This window comes from Anastrepha ludens, chromosome 3 (assembly GCF_028408465.1).
Source record: "Anastrepha ludens isolate Willacy chromosome 3, idAnaLude1.1, whole genome shotgun sequence".
NCBI lineage: Eukaryota > Metazoa > Arthropoda > Insecta > Diptera > Tephritidae > Anastrepha > Anastrepha ludens.
Window position 1 is genome coordinate 98,920,754 of NC_071499.1, and position 22,568 is coordinate 98,943,321.

At 39.2% G+C, this 22,568-nt stretch overlaps 3 protein-coding genes across 3 annotated transcripts in view; 1 reads left to right on the forward strand and 2 right to left on the reverse strand.

The window, feature by feature from the left end:
- Positions 1-1,558: 1,558 nt before the first annotated feature.
- Positions 1,559-2,007, reverse strand: LOC128858573 (transmembrane protein 203). Its single transcript, XM_054094966.1, has one exon. It carries the CDS (start codon positions 2,005-2,007, stop codon positions 1,588-1,590), a length of 420 nt encoding a protein of 139 aa, XP_053950941.1. The 3' UTR covers positions 1,559-1,587.
- LOC128858574 (ribonuclease P protein subunit p20) lies at positions 1,900-9,589 on the reverse strand. The gene is made up of 3 exons (XM_054094967.1): positions 9,367-9,589; positions 2,187-2,355; positions 1,900-2,123 (listed from the first exon to the last, which is right to left on the reverse strand). The coding sequence occupies exons 1-3, from the start codon at positions 9,463-9,465 to the stop codon at positions 2,029-2,031; spliced, it is 363 nt and encodes a 120-aa protein (XP_053950942.1). The 5' UTR covers positions 9,466-9,589; the 3' UTR covers positions 1,900-2,028.
- Positions 9,590-13,360: 3,771 nt separating this feature from the next.
- Positions 13,361-22,568, forward strand: part of LOC128858575 (DEAD-box helicase Dbp80) — a 66,097-nt gene continuing 56,889 nt past the window's right edge. The window contains exons 1-3 of the mRNA XM_054094969.1: positions 13,361-13,544; positions 13,595-13,662; positions 16,678-16,809. Of these exons, the coding sequence (XP_053950944.1) occupies positions 13,497-13,544; positions 13,595-13,662; positions 16,678-16,809 (248 nt within the window). The 5' untranslated portion in view covers positions 13,361-13,496. The remainder of the gene's footprint in view (positions 13,545-13,594; positions 13,663-16,677; positions 16,810-22,568) is intronic.

Sequence of the window (22,568 nt, forward strand, 5' to 3'; positions counted from 1 at the left end):
AAAACTACTTACTAATGGTGCAGAGGGGCCAAGGTAAACCTAGATCCTGTATACTCATCAGGAAAGAAATAAAAGGATTTATTTTGCTTAATTTCAGCAAGGAGGACATTGTCACCATAAACGTGGAGAGTACTCCGGGAGACTCTGGCTGGTCTCAGCCTAAACGGCGTAAGACGATGAAGTGGAGCCACCTCCGATGTTGCTAAGGGAGGCCCTAGCTGAGGCGAGATGAAGAAAAACCGGTTACATCATTGGTTGCGACGCAAATTCCACCACACAAGTTGGCGTAGTTCGGACATTAATTCAAGTGGTTGATTTTATTCTTAGTGAAGGCTTGGTTATTTGTAATAGATGTAAGGACCCCATATTCGCTACTGCGGTCAGGGAGGAGATGCTTGTCCTCACCGTAGCCTCTTCTTTACTGATGTATCGAATATCTGAGTGGAGGGTGCCTTAGGATCACGGATTGGGACCAATACTGCAGAAATCTAGGGAAAGCGAGAGAGACTCGTGGAGGAGATTCTGCGAAGGTGTGGAAGGGAGTTATGAGTCCGCGAGACGTATTCTTTTAAGGAGTTTCGCACCTATGGAGTACTCGAGGGATGGATCGGGGTGCTGGACTATGAGCAGCGAGAATTCGCTGAGGTTGCTTCTCGACGCTCATTTTTCGGTAAACCCAAACTTGAGCAATATCAACTGAGATAGTGTGTAAAACATTTCTTGTACACATAGCTGCTTGCTGAACAAGCGCCGACTGGCTAGGGCGATTGACTCTTTCAAGCACTTTAAAGTCACACGGGCCTGATGACATTATACCTACTACAACAAAGATGGAACTATGTGAGAATTACTTTCATACCCATGGCAGATAAAATCTCACATGTATCCCCAGCCAATCAACCTCTGATCGTTCTTGATAAAAGCCTTGGAGAGGTTGATTGATTTGCACTTAAGGAGTTTGATCCCTATCAAATTTGGTTGGTTATCGAATTTGATAGCTATCCTTATCGGACATTGTCCGTTAGGTGTCCATACGTTGAGACTCGTAATGGCTCAAGTAACCTTTCTGCAGAAGCTGTCTGGAGGACGAGGTGAAATCATCTCAGCACCTTCTTTTCAGCTGTTCTGCTCTCGTCGTGCAAAGGTTTAGACATCTGGGCTCTCAGTTTTTCGCTACACCGGCGGATATGCGGGTTTAAATATCACACATCTCGTGAAATTCATCAGTAGCTTGAAGCGGTTAATACGAACGTAAATCGCCCATTTTTGTCGTCATCCTCTAGTCCAAACACCTTCTTGCTCTTTCTTCCACATGCCTGGTTCCTCACCCTTTAAATAAATAAGTATTTAATATAATTCATTATATTCTCAATTCTCAATTTAAAAAGTTTGGAGAAAAATTACATTACCAGCACATAATTAATCCCAATTAGAAAATATGTACAAGGAATTGAAAAAGTAATCAATTTGTTGCTGAAGACTGAAGAAAAATATTTAACACGGGTGTACAAGTGTAGCCTTGTTTTCATGTTGCAAATGAATGAAACTAACATACATATGTAGTGAAAGAAATACATAAGAATTTTATTATGAGTTCGGTATTTGACAAGCTCTTATTGCCACTAACTGCAGCAAAACAAAAAGTGGTGAAAAAACTTCGCTATATTCTAATTCAGTTTGTCCAGATAATTTTAAGCATAATAAATATTTAAATATTGCAATTAGCACGAGAAAATACGAGCTCCACATAACTCTATGGAGTGCTTTTCGCTTGTTGTCCGAGTCAAGATACATTCGAATGCCTACAATTACACAGAAATATGCATTAAAAATATCAATACAAAATAAGGGACTGAAGGTGGTAAACCAATCGATCACTGAATTTGTATAAGTTCCAGATATCTTAAATGCTAATACCACAGTAAAGGTAAGCATTCCACATAGGTTTATTAATATTTCAAATTCCGTAAGACCAAGCCAGCGTACAATCTCCGATAACTTAAACATATCCAAGCAAATTGAACTTTATTAAGACATATGTCGCGTGAGCCTAACATGTACAGCAGAATTGCTTCGTTTCTTTAAGGTAACGTCTCGGTCTTCATGTAAAGGATGAGATTCATCTGAAGGAAATATTAAAAACAATTTCAACGATATTTCGATTCAACGATTAAAGTTTTACTTACCAATCAAATGAATAGTTGAAGTATGAATTGAGTATGATAAGCTCAGGTCCGATTTCTTCACCAGATGTAAGACTAAGTTTAAGCAACGGCTAATTGAACTTCCTAGGCAATGTATAAATATTTCTTTTCCTCCTAAATTGAAAATATTCGTGCAGTGCTTAACTTGTGCCTGTAATTGAAAGGTGAATTTAGAACTTATATACTGCTGAATCCTTTATTCAAATATGAATGTATGACTTATAAAATAGCATATTATATTAAATCAATGAGATGCATCAAGGATGTAAATAAAATATTATGAAAAGACTTCCCAAATAAAATATGCTGCTTGGGAGCAGCATATAACTGTGTGTGTCTCCGTTTGTGGAACATGAAAATTGGCCCAATTCGAAAATGTTTTCAAGCCAAGCAAATTTTTTCTTGTCAATCGCTCTTCTTCCTTTGATTTTTCCTTTTTTCGGCAGCTGTTATATGACCGAAATAAGCGATTTTTTGTTATTTTTATAGCTGTGGAGGTCAGGGGAGAAGGTCCAGGGGGCCTGTTGACACAATTTAGAGATGTTTTTGGAATTTGAATTCCCAGGTTATACAGTGATGAAATGCACTTTCGTATAGCGGACTTTATCTTGTATGTACGTTTATGTTTCGAAGCAGTCTTCAAGGTATTAAAAAGAAGCCTATTGGTGGTGGTCAAAAGCTTCGAGATTAGCCTAAAGTTGAGACTTTTGTATCTATCAGGGATGGAGAGTAGGCCCGCCTCGTAAAGTATGCACTTAGTAGGAGATGTTCGAAAGGCGTTAAGGCTTCTACGAAGTGCGGTATGGTAAGGCTTGTTTAGTAATTTTAGGTTCGAGATTGCGCAATTGCCATACATAGCCAGTCCATAGTCTATTTTTGATACTAATAAAGCTCTAGCTATATTAATGAGGGTATTTGTGTGGATATGAAGGTGCTTAGATGAGAGGTATTTGATGATGTTAAGTCGGGTAGTACGACTATTCCTGAGGTACAGACAATGTTCTCTAAAAGTGTATTTGTTGTCGAATACAATACCAAGTATCTTGAGCCTCAGCTATATTTGTATTTTGATGATTAATTTGTATAATATTTGTGGGCATCGTCTCTTCCGGCAGATATGCAGTGTCTGGCATTTGCTGTATGATACAATTGCTCCCGAATGTTTGCTCCAGGAGCTAATATCGTCAAGCAGCTTTACGAATATTGATTGTACTTTATTAATGTCTTTGACATTTGTGTAAAAGAAAGCATCGTCAGCATATATTCGGAAGTACAAACTTTTTTGTTTGGAGGCAATTTTATTTATTTCCTCGAAAGCTATAATAAAAGAGTACCACTGAGAAGGGAGAGCCTTGGGGTATACCGTTTTTAAGGCGGTGCATTGAGGAAGGTACACCATTGATTTTAATTTGAAATGTACGATTTGCTAAGAATGACTTTACCAACTGGTAAATTTTCGGGCAAATATGCCACGCTGCAAGGTGTTCAAGAACAACATGGACTCCAATGCGGTCAAAGGCCTTTTCAAAATCTGTCGACAGTAATATTAAGTGGTTTGCTGATGAGAGAGTATCTGCTAATGTAGTGTTGCAGGGGAATAAGACCTTTCACGGTGCTGTGGTGTTTTTGAAAGGCAACTTGATTAGGACTCACAAATCCGTTTTTTGTTATGAACCACATAAGCCGTTTTGCTATCATTTTTCAAATGATTTCCTAAGCAAGAGAGAAGTGATATGGGTCTGTAGCTATCGAGGTGATTTGTGGGCTTATTCGTTTTGGAAATTGGTATCACGTCGGCTGACAGCCAAGTGTGAGGGTATTTACCAGTTTTAAACATGTCGTTGTAGAGAGAATATTCTGACCAAGCTTTAGTGAACGTGTTAGCAATGTCTAGGGAATTACTGATTAATCCGGTTGAGAGTTCCATGGAACTGAAGGGATACCCGTAAGAGCTTTGATAGAGAACCACTTTTTTTTTGTGTTGAAGTCGGGTTAATTTCTTTAGTGAAAGTTGCTATTGATGCTTTTTTGGCTTCTTTGACACGTTTTTTTAAGAGGGCGTTGGCTTTCTTGTAGGCAATTAGAATACGGTTGGAAGGTAAAAATTTGTAGGTTTGCCAAAGGGATTGTTTACTTGTTCGAAGATTATTAAGGCCTTGGTTTCACCATGCGGAATAACTTTTTAATTGGGAAAAATTGCTCTGAGGTATAGCTTCATTGGCTGCTGATTTAATGGCTTTAGTAATTTTTGCTGCGAATTGATGAACGTTGGTGGAGCTACAATCAGAGAAATTTTTCACACAAGAGTTGATATTGATTCCACTCTGCGGCATCCGTTTTAAATTTGGGAGATTTATTAAGGTCACATGTGGTTAGTCTTGTTTGTATTGCACAGAAAATAGGATAGTGATCACTGCCATATAAGTATTTTAGAGTATGCCAATTACATCTGGGGCGTAACTGTACCTTCACTAGTGTAAGATCAATGAGTGTGGGAAAGTGCGTTGGCGACTCGTTGTTCGAAATAATGAGATTTTTTATTACGGCCACATTTTCGATGGTGGTGCCGCGATCATTTGATTTAGGCGAGCCCCAAAAGGGGCTCTAAGCATTGAAGTCCCCGAGCAGGATACGTGGACTTTGGGAATGTTATAAAAGTGTGAAAATGTCATTTTCGGAAAATGATTGGCTGGGCGGTATGTAGGTATTTATTATTGTAAAAGGAGGTGATGCGCTGAATTCTATGACTATGGATTGTGGGGTGCTAGTTTGAAAAATTACCCTGTGTGGGATATTTCGTTTCACGAGTATGGCTACCCCTTGTTTGGATGGGGTTATTATCTGTTTAGTGTGATACGAAATGTGGGTTTCTTGTAGACATATTATATTAGGATTTGTGTCTTGAATTAGGCTTAGTTCATTGTAATTATTAAAATAACCTTTAATGTTCCACTGTGCAATTAAGAAAGACATAAGAAAAGAAAACAAAAAAGAAAAAAACAAAAAAAAATTATAATAATAATAATTTAAGAGAAATCAAGAAAATATAAAGAGCGTAAGAGACGACTTTTAAGTATGAATGTTAGGTATAGTATTATATATCGACTTAAGTATATAAATGTATATTATTAACATAGTTTGGGCTTAAAAATATAAATATATGAATGAATATTATTTGTTGGTTGTATAATTGGGTATTTTGTTTTTAAGTATTCTTCGATTGAGAGTGGTTGCGTGCCACTTGTTGGCCTGCTCAGTTGGCGCAAAATGTTCTTATACAGGCTTCCGGGTCGTGGGGAGGAAGGTTGCATGAGACACATGATGGAGTGTTGCGACAATGCTTCTGCGTATGACCGAGCTTTTGGCAGCTTTTGCACCTCATTGGGCTGGGATAATAAGGGCGTACATATATGTTAATAAATGTTATATTAATTCTGTCTGGATAGCTATACTATCGAAGGTTAATAGTACAACACCAGTGTACTGTGATTTCCCTTGGACTACACGTTGAAACTTGTACACATTAGTCACGTTGTACTCTTTTAGTCCCTCTACGATCACGTCTTCGTTTTCGTTTTCGTGGTAGCTGACGGTAATGATACATATTTCAGGTAGGATTTTCGTGTCTAAGAATTTTTTGCAATGGTCTGATTTTTAAGTAGAAGTATCAGACTTCCATCTGCGTTTGGTATGATATATCTTTGCATATAATAAGCAAAGCTTTGTGACCGGCAAAAATTGAGTAGCTTGAGGAAGTTTTTTCTGAGTCTGTAGTTTTAATTACCACAAATTTAGAATCGTCTTTTTTTGTTAATGAGAGGTCTGGGAACTCTTCGGAAAGGTTTTTTGGTTGAGCTTTTTTTCGTTCTGCACGATTAGTAGGAGATAACAGGGCGAACCTGTTATTGCCAAGTTTGTGGCCCGTGAGGGTCATTATGCACTTAAATAATTTGTTGATTTATACACAGCAGATTTTTTGGTACAGTAGTAAATTGGATTGGGATGCCGCCTAGTAAACTAGCCCTGCCTAGTGTACCGTACCCCACTAGCCCTGTTTTGGATCGATATCGATATCTCTTTCCATCTAAAACCACGTTTAAAATCATATTAATTGGAATTCGCAGACTACGAAAGCTTTATTTTTACGCAGAGAGCCCATCTGCGGTTACCGGCACCCAAACCATCACCTATAGCGGATACTGCCTCCTGGTGGCCAATCGATGACTCAAATTCTCGTATGAACGGTCGGTCAGTCATATAAACCCTATCCTTTTGACAGCTTTCGAATTGCTAAATTCGAAAAATTTTCTCGTCAGAAAACATAATGTTCGGAAATTTACTGCTTTCGGCCAAGCGAAGTAACTCTTTCGCTTTCTCAAGTCTGACTTGTTGCTACTTTGGTGTGAGATTATGCGCCTTTTTTAATAAAACATATATATAGGTATATGTATATATATATATATATATATATATTAGGTTAGGTTAGGTTAAATGGCTGCCCTAGCTAAAGGGCTCACTTGGACAAATGTTAAGAAATTCGTCCGTTGTGGTGCCATACATGGGAGAGGAGAAAGGAGATGGGAAGGAAGAAGGAGCCTTGGGATTAGATACGATGATGACCATACATTTTACGACGGCGCCGACGGGGGCTGATTTGCGTTCGTAGTTAGCCGTAACAAGCTACTAATGAACTTCACCAAAGCCCAGATTTCTAAGTCTTTGCCAGACGAGAGCAGGGCAGCTGAGAAAAAGGTGTTGAGATGATTCCACCTCGTCCTCCAGACAGTTTCTGCAAAACGGATTTGAGGCAATCCCAAGTGTTACGGCGTGAACACCTAACGGACAATGTCCGGTAAGGATGCCCACCAAATTTGAGAGCTGGGGCTTTGTTAGCCTTAGGAGTTCCCTTGAGCGTCCCCGATCTACCCGTGGCCCGAGGGATCTCGCGACCTTGCATGTTTGCGCACTAGCCCAGCGCTCGCTGAGTTGACTCGAGGCCCATCTTTCCAGAAGCAGACCACAGGTTCTCAGGGGAACCCCAATTCTTTCATTTCGCGACGAAACCATCTCCAAAGTTCCCTGTCTAGCCAGCTCATCAGCCCAGCAGTTTCCTTCTATGCCGCTGTGCTCGGGAACCCAAATGAGCCTGATGATGAAGTATTCGGATGCAATCGAGAGAGAAGCCAGACATTCCCCGACCGATCTCGAACGCACAAACAGGGTCAGAACTTTGTACCCTCTCCAGCTACTTAACTGATACCATCATTTCTAGCGAGTTCCACCAGACAAGTACTCCGTATAGCAAGATTGGTTTTATAATCGTGTTATAAAGACAAAAAGTGACTTTAGGCGAGAGGCCCCATCTTTTTCCGATAGCACCCCTGCAACCATACAAGGCGACTGTTGTCTTTCTGATTCTCTCCTCAATGTTTGGCTTCCATGTACGACCTCTGTCAAGGATGAGTCCCAGGTACTTCACCTTCTCAGAGAGCACCAACGGAGCGCCCGATATTGAGGGGAGAAACACTCTTGGTATTTTGTATTTCCTCGTAAATAAGACGAGCTCCGTCTTCAGAGGATTTATCGATAGGCCGCGGTCCAATTCATAACTAGATTCAAATAACCCTGCATCAGTTCCATCAGAGTATCTAGAAACTTGCCTCTGACAAAGTGCCACGTCATTCCCGTAGGCCCCTCCCCTCCAGCTCCTCCAGCAGACCGTTAAGTACGGCAAATCAGAGTAGTGGCGAGAGAATACCGCCTTGCGGAGTGCCTCTGTTCACTTGCCGGCGGAGAGAGGTGCCACCCTATGCTACCACGACCTTTCTATTGGCAAGCATCGTGTGGATAAGCCTTACGAGTTCGGTTCCGACTCCTAGTTACCTAGCGACCTGGTGATTGCCTCCGGGAGGACATTATTAAAAGCCCCCTCAAGGTCGAGGAAGGCACCCACAGTGAACTCCTTATGGTGGAGGGACACCTCGATGTCCTTAACAATTGTATGCAAAGCAGACTCTACCGAACTGCCTTTACAGTAAGCATGTTGAGCGTACGATAAACGCCCCCGAGGAATTTCACTCCTTATGTGCAGATCAATCAGCCTCTACAGGGTTTTTAGCAGGAACGAGGAGAGACTGATTGGTCTGAAATCCTTAGGGGATACATGTGAAATCTTTCCTGATAAAGTTACTCTCACACCCCTCCAAGATCTGGGTATGCAGCTCCTATCTATGCAGCTCGCGTAGATAGGAAGAAGCCAATAACAAGATACCTCAGCAGATTTCTGCAGTTGAGCCGGTATAATGCCATCGGCCATAATATAGTGAATATTTGGAATAAAAAATTACGCGATTTTAAGTACATAAATACATATATATCCATAAATATACCTATATATATATATATGCCTAGACGTACATATATAATATAAAAATAAACTAAAAAATTTTGTATTTTTATTCATTTATCTTCTAAAATGTTTTATATTGTTTATTTATAAGATGTCCGACAGCACTTCCGCTTGTTGAAATAACGAAAATAGGAGAATTCTTAGTCAATTTTACAAATTTTGAAAACAAATAACTTAAGAGTATAACCCTTCGACCGGCGAGGTTAACCCTTTTTTTAATTCATGGGCAATCAGATGGAAATTTTTCCACTGTCACTCCAACAGCATTCCCCGTATGTAAGTATGGGGAATGTTTATGCTTCTACAACAACAAAAACAGCAACCCCTTCAATACTTGTTTTTTCAATACGTGTTGCATTATACTGAATATCTCATATAATACAATGTATAAGTGCATTAGAAATCTTGTCATACAATAAACTAATGACGGATGGGTGAATTTAGTTCAATTTTTTTGTACGCCCACATATGCAAGGTTATTGCTGTCTCCTCTGGATGCGATAATTTTTATGATTTCTTCCTGTTTCAATAGCCACGACTGCCCAGTTCTCAAAATTACACTTTAGATATAATCGAGTGGGCTTAATACATGTGTATTTCAATGCACTATAACGGAATAAAAGCATGCATGACGAAGACCCATGTTTATAGATTTTGGGCAAATTTACCAGAAGTACATACAATAGAACCCGCTTACCATACATACTAATTTTACCAAACTTTGGTAATATCTTTAGATTTTCCAAAACAAACCTCAAAACTTGAGTTAGATGTAATATATACATCGTGTTCGCTATTAAAAAGTTTTCGTGGAATCCTTTTCACATGAGTACCGTGTTTCAAATTACCCATTTTACTAATTCCGAAAAATTTTAGCAATCACCATATTTGTTCAAACAAACTCTGTGTTGATTTTATTAAAAAAAGTCGCTCCCTACACAAGATCGATAAGTCAACTAACCAATGCGATTTAATTCTTCGTTTACATTTAGAGATACATGATGTATACTTTTGTTTTGATATCTCGACTTTTAGGCCGGATTCACACTATGATGCCGATCACGGTCCGCTCTCGGTCCAGTCTCGGTCCGGTAAAATATTCACAAACGAAAAACAATGACTGTATTCACACTATCCGTGCTGTTCAAGTTTCGGTACAGTCACACTCCAGCATCGATCAAGTTCGAAGAATATTTTGCTGGAGCGTGATCGAACTTGCCGCGACTTGTACTGATAGTGTGAATAACGTTGCGTTCTCGGTTCAGTCTTTCGACAATAGCAACCTATTGGAGAATTGAAAAAATTTTCAATTTCATTTTCATTTTCAACGAACGATGAATCGCGACTGCACCGATGTAAGAACAGAAATGTAGATGTCGAAAGATTTTACCGAACCGAGACTAGACCGAGAACGAACCGTGATCGGCACCATAGTGTGAATCTACCCTTATGATGACAGTGGTGTCACCTTCGCTACTATTGCGGTAAATCTTGTTTGTTATTTGGCTGGGCTTTCCATTTCTACCACGATAAAGTTATTTATAATGTCTAAGTGCGTGGACCGTATTTAAAAATTTTAACACGCAAATGTAGTCACTATATCAGCCTTTTGATTAAATCATTTTTTATAAATTACAACTAAGAATTAATAGAAATATTTAACGTTAACAATGCTTCTTTTTTGCATAATCTGGAACAAATACCCTATTACAGACGCTTATTTCACTTAAATACAAACATTGAAAAGTAACAAATTTACTTATAAACATTCTTTATTAATCGAAGATTCGATTTAAAGCAATTTTTACTAAATAACACCATAAATTCTTTTAAAATTGTATTATTACAAATGTTCTTCTAAACGTTTATAATACGGTGCAGAATAAATGTGAGGAGCGAACTGTCAAACGAACGATGAGAGAGAGAAGAACAAAGCGAAATAAGAAAAACCCAGTCAACCACAAGCGAACAATTCTTATAATAATTATAGGGGATATGTGCAATATAACCGATCTTAATGACCACACTGATTCTTGTTTTATTTATTTAAGATAATATAAAAAACATAAACATTATGAGAACAACAGTCCATAATATTGTGGTTAGAGAAAGAATTCTGTTCCATTATACTGCAGTAACAGGAAGACTTATTCTTACTTATGAATTTTAAAACCTTGCCTAAATATTGGTTGGGCTAACAATAACGGTACTGTCCTAACGGCATTCAAATTTCCTTTATCTATTCTGTGAAACGGCTTTTGATATTTTTACTGAAACAATTTTGTGCAATATGAATAATTATTCTGGTAAATATAAATAAACTAAGAAACAAAGAGTTTAATAACATTGATAATTTAACAGATGACGCTGAACCTTCCACCAGTCGAAAAAAAGGATAAGCGCGAGTGAAATCAAATCAATGTGGAATTTGACAGGCGTAATAACCGAACTGGGAACATAAGCAAAATGCCCTAAATTCTCGGAAGAAGCAGGGCTCTTGAGGAAAACAATGTTGTGAGCAGTACATAAGGCATAAATGCGGCTAAAATTGGCAAGAACAAAGTTGGGTCTTTCGTGTGCTCCAGCGGCCAGTGCAGGTCCAAGAAGAACATCTCTCGTGCCACAGACAGTTGGTTTGCGAACACGCGACTAGCACTTTCGCGTATTTATCACTTAACGTTTTGTTTTGCATACCGCACGCCTCATGAAACGGTGCAGCGCAAAGATTTTATAAGGGGTGAGACCGTCCTATTATCAAGAACGATATCTGACTGGTATAGCTACTGCAAGGAGACTGTTGTAATATACCAGTGCATGTCATGTCGAATCATTCAACAATATTATTAGGAATTGTTTATGGACCTCTAAAACACATTGCTTATCATGATTCATGGCAGCCGGTTCAGCCGATACAGGAATCACTCGGGGTTTTCCCTACCAAGGGCGGCTACCCGAGTGAACTAGCCCTGTCTAGTGAACAGTTTATCACCCCACCCCTTCATCAGTCAAATGCAATTTTTGCAGTGGCTGGTGTCACTTTCGGAGGTGTTCCGGCCTGCGCACCACCTGTGAATGGACAACTGACTACGTTGCCCCCTGCTGCAGAGTTCTGCACCTGCAACCGCCCCCTGTGGCGCGGCCGCCCACCACCATCAGGCCGCAACAAAGACAGCGGAATGCACGGCAGGCCCCATGCACAGCGGCCTTACCTGCACAACTGCAACCGGCGTACGACTAATGTCGACAATAAAGTTGACTTTATGAGCCGACACAGTATCCCAATAGCTGTGGTCCAAGAAACCAAGCTGCTCGCTAGGTCCTCTCTGATCACCAGGGTTGGCTATAACATGCACAGACATGATCGCGAGCGAGACAATGGTGGTGACCTAGCGTTTATACTCCACCACATAGTGCAGTATCGTCTCACTGATGAAGGCATCGACCGCAGGGACAGCACTTTAAAATGTCAAGGTATCGCTGCCGGGCAGGCGATGCCGAGCTCGAAATATATAATATTTACATACCCCCTGTCACCTGTTGCTGGCAGGATATCACCCTGATATAGGTGTGCTCATCCGAAGTGAAAACCGATTGGTTGTAGGTGGCTTCAAAGCGCATTAACGCCCCGGGCGTAGTAGTTGGTAGATCAACATAAGTGGATCAAATGGGTTAAGCACCTGAAGACCTGCAACCTCACCACTGGAGTGAGTAGGCTATGGTCCACCGTCATGTCCCTGTCGAACCCGACGACAAGGTGGCTATCACTTTCAACGGTTGCACTTCGTCGGACCCGAAGAGATGCATCAGCTATTTCAGCCGACTTTTTACACTGCATCCTCCGATCGACAGATCCAAGCGTCGTGCAACCAGATGGCTGCAAAAACTGACGAACGACAGGCGCCACTTACTTTCTCCTGTGATGAGGTTCAGGAGGCCATCTACAAATCAAAATCTTCAAAAGCCATTAAAACCGCTACTGCGAGAAGTCTGTCCTAGTAGCGTTAGCAGTCAGCCATTTCACGCTTCCAGATGATCAGTCGACACTCCCGCCGCGGCTGAAGAGGTGATCCGCAAACTACTTGAGCGTTCGTCACTCGTCAGTGACTTTTTGAGACCGTACATCTAAATAGAAGAAGATTAGGCAATTTGTACGGCATCAGCAAGCATTTGCCGTGAGACCCGCGTAACACTGGCACAACTTCTTTCTGGATGCATGTGAAGGCACCCCGCACGACGCTAACCACCTTTTTACATGCCCTTTAAAAGCTACTCATCTAACACTTCTCTCCCTCTGGACCCAACCTTTCGAAACAGCATGTTTCCTGGGCCTACCTTTAGATAGGCCAGACGAAGACGATCGGTGATATACCCTACACTGACGGGGCTTGTATATCTGTTAAAACAACAACAACCATATATGACAATAATTTTTATCCGCGTTCGATGTTCACTCAGCAAGGGACAGCATTAAACTAAAATGGTCAACAAATTCACACGTGTGTGGCAAAATGAGTTTAAACTGAGTGTTTGGATTTGTTTTAATTTTGTGGCCTGCATAAAACACCTTTATTTTTAATGTGAGTTTCAATCTTTTAGAATTAGTTTCAAATACTGTAAAATAAGGTATGGTTGTGTATTTGGTTAAAATATCAAAAACATCTGTGCGTGTAAATAGGGCAGCAGCTTCTTTATGTTCAATCTCTTCAACTTTGGTTTTAACTAAGCGGACGTATTTGCCCACATGTAAATACGCTATTACTTTGGAATTACATATGGAATTTCAAATCTTCATCATGGCATTCCAAACTGGTTGGGTACTTGTTTTTTAATAACGGAACTAAGTTTAAAGGATACAACCACGATAGTGTTAATTTCGTATTAAAATGTGTGACTGGGCTCAAAAAGCAGAAGATCAGGAAATATCGAGATTGGTATTGTGGGAGAACGTTTTACATACAATAACTAAAATATGCTTGTTTAGGTTAACACTCTGGACATCAAAACAGAAGATGATAAGGATCAGAGTGTTGAAAATGCTGATGTCGCAAGGTAAAATTATTTTTGTAGTTTTTTGTTACCTGTTTGGCGGATATGTATGTACATCAACTCCACTTTCTCTTGATTGAAAAGTCATCTAATTTACATTCATATGTATATGGTTATATTCAAACACGTAACTGGCGCGATCAACATGCGTTGGATTTTACGCCAAGCTCTTAACAATTTGTGGTGTGCGCTTTGTCTTATTACGATAGAGTGGTATACAGTTTTATACTTCCTCTGAACGGCAGATTTTGTTAAGACTTGTTATTACACACAGGTTTGGCATTGCCTACCCAGGAGCGAACGTATAAAGAATCTGGTTCAGGTCTATTATATAAATCATTCCCGGGAAATATTTAGTATAATGCAAAACGCTTTGAAAAAATGTTCACTGGATGGTGGTTTGTAAAACTCCATTTTTGAAAATATAAACTTAAATGTTTATGGAAAAACGTCGCAAGAGAAAATTTGTGAGAAAAACCACGTCTGGCTTATGCTATACACGTATACATATAACTGATCGAAATTCGAAAAGAATGTTAAAATAGGTATCACAAAATGTACTAAAGTAATTAAAAACCAAAAAGATTGTTTTATAAGTATATTGTGTGCTTCGATAAGCTTTACAAAGGCGTCTTCATGGGCTTCGTTTGGCTGCGCTTCTAAAAAATAAAACCTTATTACAGTATTTTTGCGTTAATTTCTTTTCGCGTGGGCGGCCTTCGCCGCGGTTCAAAAAATGACCTTCATCAGTCCAACTCTGGTTACGCCATCTATAGTATATACATATAATATTTGTATTATTTATACTCATCAATGATCAAGTATTAATAACTATTCAATGATCAAGTCAACGAAAAAAATATTTGAGCGAGGTGGAAAAATGACAGTGCTGGCAGAAATGAGGTCCGAACAGGATATTGGAATGGTTGTCGAACATTCAAATAAAAAATTACGAACAAATGGTTTAGGTGGAACAAGGAACAAAAGCTGGTTTTTGGCCAGGAAGATGCAAGTATAACCTTAAAAATGTGGTATGATGATAGGCTTCAACATGTAAACATAGATTATAATGTATTACTAAGTAAAATTAATGCAAAAAATTAGATAGAGTCTGTCATAGCAAATTAGTTAATAAAAATAAACTTAAAAGTAGTATAATGATTTGAAATGTTCACAATTTAAACTACATATCATTTCCTATGTCAATGGCCTATGTCAATGTACATTTTAAAGCAGCCTGTGTTTGTACTCATAGAAACCCATCTAACTGAGGAGAAAATAAACCAAGCCAAAGTCCCCTACGATCATTTGGCACGCTTGAACGCCAGAGATCGTGATGCGCATTAAAATCTCCTACTATCAATCGGTTTTCTCCCCTGATGAGCGCACCAATATCAGGGAGATATCCTGCCGGGCAGCAGGTGACAGGGGGTATATAGATATTATAAATTTCGAGCTCGGCATCGCCTGACCGGACAACTATACCTTGCCATTCTAAGGTGCTGTCCCCGCGGTCGATGTCTTCATCGGTGAGCCGATGGACTATGAACGCTATGTCACCACCATTGTCTAGCTCGCGATCGCGCCTGTGCACGTTATAGCCATCCCTGGTGATCAGAGAGGACCTAGCGAGCAGCTTGGTTTCTTAGACCACAGCTATTGGGATGTCAACTATCTCGTCGACCTTACTCATGAGTCCTTTGCAGTTATGTTGAAGAAGCTTAAAGCTTCTGGGTAAGGCTGTTGTAACACGGGGGGTGAGGGACGCGTGTGGTTGCCTACGCTGGGCCTGCTGTGCATTGCGCTGTAGTTGTTGCGGCCTGATGGTGGTGGGCGGCCGCGCCATGGGGGGCGGTTGCGAGTGCAGAGTTCAGCAGCAGGGGGCAACGTAGTCAGTTGTACTCTCGCGGGTGGTGCGCAGGCCGGAACATATTCGAAGTGGTACCAGCTACTGCGAAAATTGCATTTGACTGATGCCAGGTTCCGAGGTATTCTCTGACTTACAGAACAGACTGTGCGGGGGAGCAAGAGCTACTGGTTTGGAGCAGGGGGTAAGGGGATAGGCTGTGTTGGGGGAGTTATGTTTCTCTAATAGGCTCCTTTCCGTGGAGGTATGGGTTGTGGTGGCGGTTGGAAGTGCCGGCCTATCAGGGGGGGTATTAGCCGTTGAGGCATCAGACGCCTGCTGGCGGGAGCAACACGAGGCCACATACCGTGTGGACCACTCCCTAGTAAATGCAGTTATTGTAAATATTAAATTCTACTAACTTTATTCTGCATAATTGGCCCACTTTTAACCTTCAAGCTTACACTGCCAAGGCGTGTTGTTGTAAACAAGTACTCGCGTTGCGTCAAAGCGAAATCGATGCCAACACGACGTAAAAGTTCCATGTTGTTTCTTCGACTGACCTCAACACAATGAGTTTTTAAAGCGAAATAGAACTTTTATTTTCGAAACATGGAACAAATCCGCATATTGCCATGTCCATCGTTTACAACAATACAAAAAACCGTTGGATGCGAGTATAAATCCTGGCGCAACCATCAGACAGTTCACAAAGTAGGAGTGAATATTAAACAACTTCAACAACTAGTACACTATAGGAGTACCAACTATCCTATCCGGAATCGACCCCAACATACTCAACATAAGCCCGGCATACGAAGTAATCTCGTTTGAGCCTAACCTTTTGGGTTGTGGTGAAGTCACGGCGAAGCACAGAAGCACTTCCCATTAATTTACTGGACATTTCAGATGCATGCTCTCAAATTCTGGTCTTTAAAATTTCATCATTAAAAGATTCATCCGAGACTTTGTAGAATTTTTCTTTGGAAGTCGTTTTCACGTGCCGGTTCTCAAAACCCAGCGAACAAAAAACCCTGCTTTTCTATATAGCGAGCCCCTAGCTTCCAGCCGCACTTACTGGCACATAATTGTTTTTGTTACTTATTTAAAACTTATGTTTGAAAAATGGTTGATGCTAATTTAATCCCATATATTTATATATATTATTTTAGCGCTGCTGACACAAGTTTGCTACTAAAAATAATTCGCAAAGGGCTGGTTGAATCGAATTTGGATTTGGAAGTGCAACGTAAGGATCCTAAATCACCATTGCATTCCGTTAAAACTTTTGAAGCTCTGCATTTGTAAGTTTTCCTAACATTTTTATTAAATATCTTTTATTAATTTTCGTTAAGAAGGGAAAAGTTTGAGAATATTCTGATTTTACTACGAATTTTTTTATATTGTGCGATAAGTAAAAACAGTATTTTATAATATATAGTTTTTATTTAAACATTTTTGTGTATTTATTTGCATTTATGAAATAATTGCATGTGTTGCAAAATTGCAATTATTAAAAATTGTTCTAAACTGAAATATGTACAGGGTGCGCCATCTCGAGCTTCGGTATGGAAATATTGAATAACTTTGCTATCCATTGTCAGAAGGACTTGAGAAAAAATAATTTGGAAACGTCAATTCAGTACAATTTTAACGATGAATAACTTTACACATAAAGAACGCGGGGAAATTGTGACCATGTATTTGGAAAATGGTCGTTCAATTGTGCTTGCTCAACGTGTATACCGTCGAAGGCGAAACCGTCGATGGCGACCGTTATCGGTGGATTTTGGCGCACTATGTGATTCCAGAAATGCGCAAAAAAAATTTATTGAACTTCTGGTTTCAACAAGACGGCGCCCCATGCCACACGGCGATCAAAACGATGAACTTTTTGAAGCTAAAGTTCCCTGGCCGGTTGATGTCGAAAGGTGGCGATGTTGAGTGGCCTCCAAGATCGCCGGATTTGACGCCGCCGGATTTTTTTTTGTGGTGCTATTTAAAAAGTAGAGTATACGCCAACAAGCCCACTACATTGGAAGCGCTCAGGACCAACATTAGATCTGAAATAGAGGCAATATCACCCGAAATGCTAGCAAAAGTAATGGAAAATTCGAAAAAAGAGCACAATATTGTGTGGCTCGTAAAGGTGGTCATTTGTTGGATGTTGTGTTCTAAGTGCAGTTGAAACAGATTGTAAAGGACAAAATCAAATAAAAAAACACCAACAAACATTCAATTTTGCTAGTTGCTAAAGTTATTCAATATTTCCATACCGAAGCTCGAGATGGCGCACCCTGTACATAGATTCTAACACTTTATCAAGATGTAATCTAATGTGAAAATTAGACCCCTCCGTGTTTTTTTTTTTTTTTTTTTCAAAGTGTGCAGGCCTAGTAACCAAAAATTAGCTAAGCAGGTTAACCCGATTGTAAAATGTTATTTAATTTTATATAATCAAAATATTTCTGATATAAGGACTAAAGCCAAAGATGTATTTTTAGCCACATCTTGCTGTGAATATTATGTATGTTGAGTCTTGGTTAGCGATGACTTTTTTGATGCTGAATTTTTGACCAGAGTTTATTTCATACCTATCATAAAGATAGAGACTTCGACAAAACTGGATGCCTAAGAAACGGGGGCTGCTAAGTGCCGTTAGGTGTTCTCTCCTCTCTACGGTTTTTTAGCTTTCAAATAGTGATTCCCTCCTTGATAAGCACTGTGTTTATATTTGAAAGATTTGCAGAATTTATTTGTGCGTCGTACATTCCTTCTATTAGTATTCCCTGTACTACTCTCATGCAAACATTGAAGTTTGTGAAAGAAATGTAAATAGTCGCTTTTGGATTTTAGGTGATTTTAAGCTAAATATACTTCTTTGGTCTAATTTACTAAATAATCATACTTTAACTCCAACCACTAACTGTCTTCATTAGAATAACTTCCCGGATAGCATTTTCAATCTTGATTTAATTCAGATTGATTCATTTGTAATTAAGATTAATTCATTGTAAAATTTGTAAGTCGGCCGCCATAGCCGAATGGATTGGTGTGTGACTACCATTCGGAATTCAGAGATAACGTAGGTTCCAATTATATATATTTCTGTATATATATTTCTGTCAAAAGTGTACTAGGAGGATATCTTAGAAGGCATGGTGAAGCAGTTGTGCTCAACTTCTTCCAGAAAGATCCCACTCCACCCCATACGGCAAAAACCACCCAGCAGTGGCTAAAAGACAATATTCCTGAGCTCATAGCCACAGAAGATTGTCCGACTTAAAGTCTAGATCTGAATATATTGGACTACAGTTTTTGGTCAGAATTGGAGAACATCGTCGGTCGAAGACCTCACAGAAATTTGGAGAGTCTCAAACAATCTATGGAAACCGTGCGTGCTGTACTAGCTGAATGGCTTAACCCTTTAATGCCAAATGTTACTTATAGGCAACATTATATATTTCTACGCGTAGTTTCTATAGTTGTTGTTATTTTTGCTAACGGTTTTTTTTTTACAGTAGCTGATGTGTTTGGCATTTTCTTGAGAATTTATATTGAGAAAAGCTTAACAGGTGTTCATTTGCGAGCTAGTTGAAGTGGTGTGCTGACGTGTGCAAAAAAAAGTGAAAATAATCGTTCTATAAAAATTCAAATAAAAACGTAATACGTAAGATTTTTTTAATAAAAAGTGAATTTTATTATAAATAACAGGTAAGAAAATCAAATAAAGTTTACAAAACTAAAATAAAGTTTTTTGTTTTATGTCAGTAATTTCGCGAACACAATGTTGCTTATAGGCAACATTTGGCCATAGTAGCAATAATATTTTCTATTTTATTCTTTTAGAAATGCGTCCAAAAGGTCTTACAGATCTAGAAATAAAACAGATAATAAACTTCGATTGGAATAATTCTGATGATGAAGAAGATGAGGAAGAAGAAGAAGAAGAGTTATATGATTCGAATCTGGAGAAATTCATTGAAGAAACGATGGATAAAGTAATGGAAAGTGGGGAAAACGTTGAAATAAATTTGATAGACGGTATTGTTGGAGAAGATGAGCATGCTGATGAAGAAGTTGAAAATGTAGCGGACACAGAAAATATCGCCGAGGTAAGTTATGAAAAAATCAATCTGGAGAAATTGAGATGGAGGAACGCGAGCCTAACCGTTTTTGAAACTGCTTGGAAAGAAGATCAAGTTTGTCGAGAAGTCAAAGTGCCAATCAAATACTTCAATGAATTCTTCGATGATGAAATAATAAACAAGATTTGCAACGAAACAAATCTGTATGCAATGCAAACTAAAGGAGTAGAGCTAAACTGTTCGCCATTCGAAATTAGGCGATTCTTTGGTGTACTTCTTTATTTAGGCATTATACAAGTTCCAAATTTGAGAATGGCTTGGATGCCAAACTTCAGGTTAACGGCTGTTGCAGATTCTATTTCAAGAGCGCGTTTTGAGAAAATCAAAGAATCTTTCCACATAAATGATAATTCTCAACAGCCGGAGCGCGGATCAAATAATTGTGATAAACTCTAGAAAATACGACCATTATTAAATAAAATGAAGGAAAAATGTAACAGAATAGACCAGGAGGAATGCCAAAGTATTGACGAACAAATGATTAAATATAAAGGACGTCACAATTTGAAAAAATACCTTCCAATGAAGCCCAATAAGTGGGGCTTTAAAATGTTTACGGGAGCTGGAGTTTCAGGTATCGTATATGATTTTGCTCTCTATGTAGGAGAAGGAATATGCCCATCTTTTGGACTAGGGATATCATCAGATATAGTATTGCATTTAGCCTCAACTGTTCCCTCAAATAAAAATTATAAATTGTTTTTTGATAATTGGTTCGCTTCCATAAGCCTGATGATTGCGCTAAAGGAAAAAGGTATATTAGCAGCAGCAACAATACGAAGCAACCGGATGAAAAACTGTTGCCTTACGGATGAAAAGGAACTTAGGAAAGAAGGTCGTGGTTCTTATGATTTTAAATATGAAGCAACATATAATTTAGTTGCATGCCGCTGGTACGACAACAAGAGCGTTCAACTGGTATCAAACTATATAGCTGAAAATCCAGTTTCAGAATGCAAACGCTGGTGTCGTAAGCAAAAAAAGTACATAAATATAGCTAGACCTGCTATTGTTGGCTGTTATAACAAGCATATGGGAGGCGTAGACCTAGCTGATATGTTGCTAGAGTTGTATAAAATCAACCACCGTTCCAAGAAGTGGTATATGCGTATAGTGTACTGGTGTCTTAGCACAGCAGTGGTCAATAGCTGGTTGATGTATAGAAGGGAGTTAAAAATTCAAGCTGGGAAAACGAAACATATGTCATTGTTAAATTTTCAACTGATGATATCAAACGAGCTTTTACACGCGTCTGATATGGAGCCAGTAAACCAACGCAAAAGAGGTCGCCCATTGGCAGCTCTTTCAAGCATAGACTCAGATTCATCATCACCGTCGCCTCCAGCACCATCAAATATTTCAAACGTTTCATCACAAGGTTCATCGCAATCTACAAAACGATCATATATATCTAAACCTCCAAAATCCATGCGCCTCGATCAAGTCGGTCATTGGGTTGAATGGGGACCAAAGGGAAGGTGTAGGTTATGCCATACCGGGATTCCAAAATCCAAATGCTCAAAATGCAAGGTACATTTATGTTGTAACCCCCAAAAAAAATGTTTTGTTTCATACCATACATAAAAAGTTAATAAAAGTAATAAAAAAATAAATAAATATCAATATTCCTTTGTGTTTTGAAATATACCACTATGGCTAAATGTTGCTTATAGGCAACTTCTCATAACTGTAAAACCAGAAGTCCTAGAGCCTTGAAATTGATATCAGTTCATATTTAGGACTCTAACATCTACCTAACGTAGTAAAAATATTTTTAACCGCGCCCACTTTAATTCTGACATTAAAGGGTTAATCGTTTGAAGACTTGTGTAAAAGCAAATGATGACCACTTCAAATGAAAATTAAAATATTTTTTAATATTGACATGATAAAATAAAACCAACTTCATACAAAAAGTATAAAAATTTCATATCTATAACGGACTTAACTTGTAACAGAACTTATGGCAGAACTAAGTATATATCCGGCCAAGGAATGTCCCTCCAGAAGAATGTCACATGTATGGGAGGCTGCTGCTACAACAACAACAACTATGTTTCAATGGTGACAGGACGCTGTATGCGCTAACTTGCGCAGTAAAATAAAATCAGATAAAGCAGATTAGGTCTGTGAAAAAAACCAAGACCGGCGATATTTTTGTGGAAATTTGTTAGGATGGATAGACGCAGAAGCTCTGCGATTCCAATAATAAAACATTGAAGGGCAAAAACACAGATAGAGATAAAACCAAAAGTCTCTATCGAGGTACGAGATTTGGACGCTCTTACAGATAAAGCCGAAGTCGTAGAAGCTGTGAGAGAAGCAACTCAGAACTTGGAGGAAAACGTCACGTTGCACCTGTCAAACGCAAACAGCAGGGAACGGCACGCTTTCATAACTGTCATTCGGTGGTGTTAAAGAAGGAAAGCTTAAAAGTAAGATGGACTAGACAGAATAAATGATGTTCACTCATTATTGGTGGAAAATTATCGTTCAGCATACACCGATAACAGACACCATCCACAGAAATTTAATTGGCAATGGTTATGACAGGTATCTCACTCGAGGCTTGAGAACTTCCACCAGGTTTGAATAGAAGCAATAGTCATGGCCCGTACGCCATACATGGTAGCACGACCCACCTTGTCGCAGGTTTAATGTGCCCATTCTACAATCAATTGTAGCACTTAAGCATGGGGAATCATTTTCATTTTTCGAAGCATAGTAGACAATATTACTAGTCTGAACAGTGGGCTTAAACGATGACAGATGCATCCATTTCAGTCTGACAGCTACATCGAGATTCGCATTGAAAATGCTTCCATGACAATTATAGGCGCTTTACGAGTTTTGTTTATAGTAATCTGATTCGGCCGCTGTAACCGAATGGGTTGGTGCGTGACAACCATTCAGAA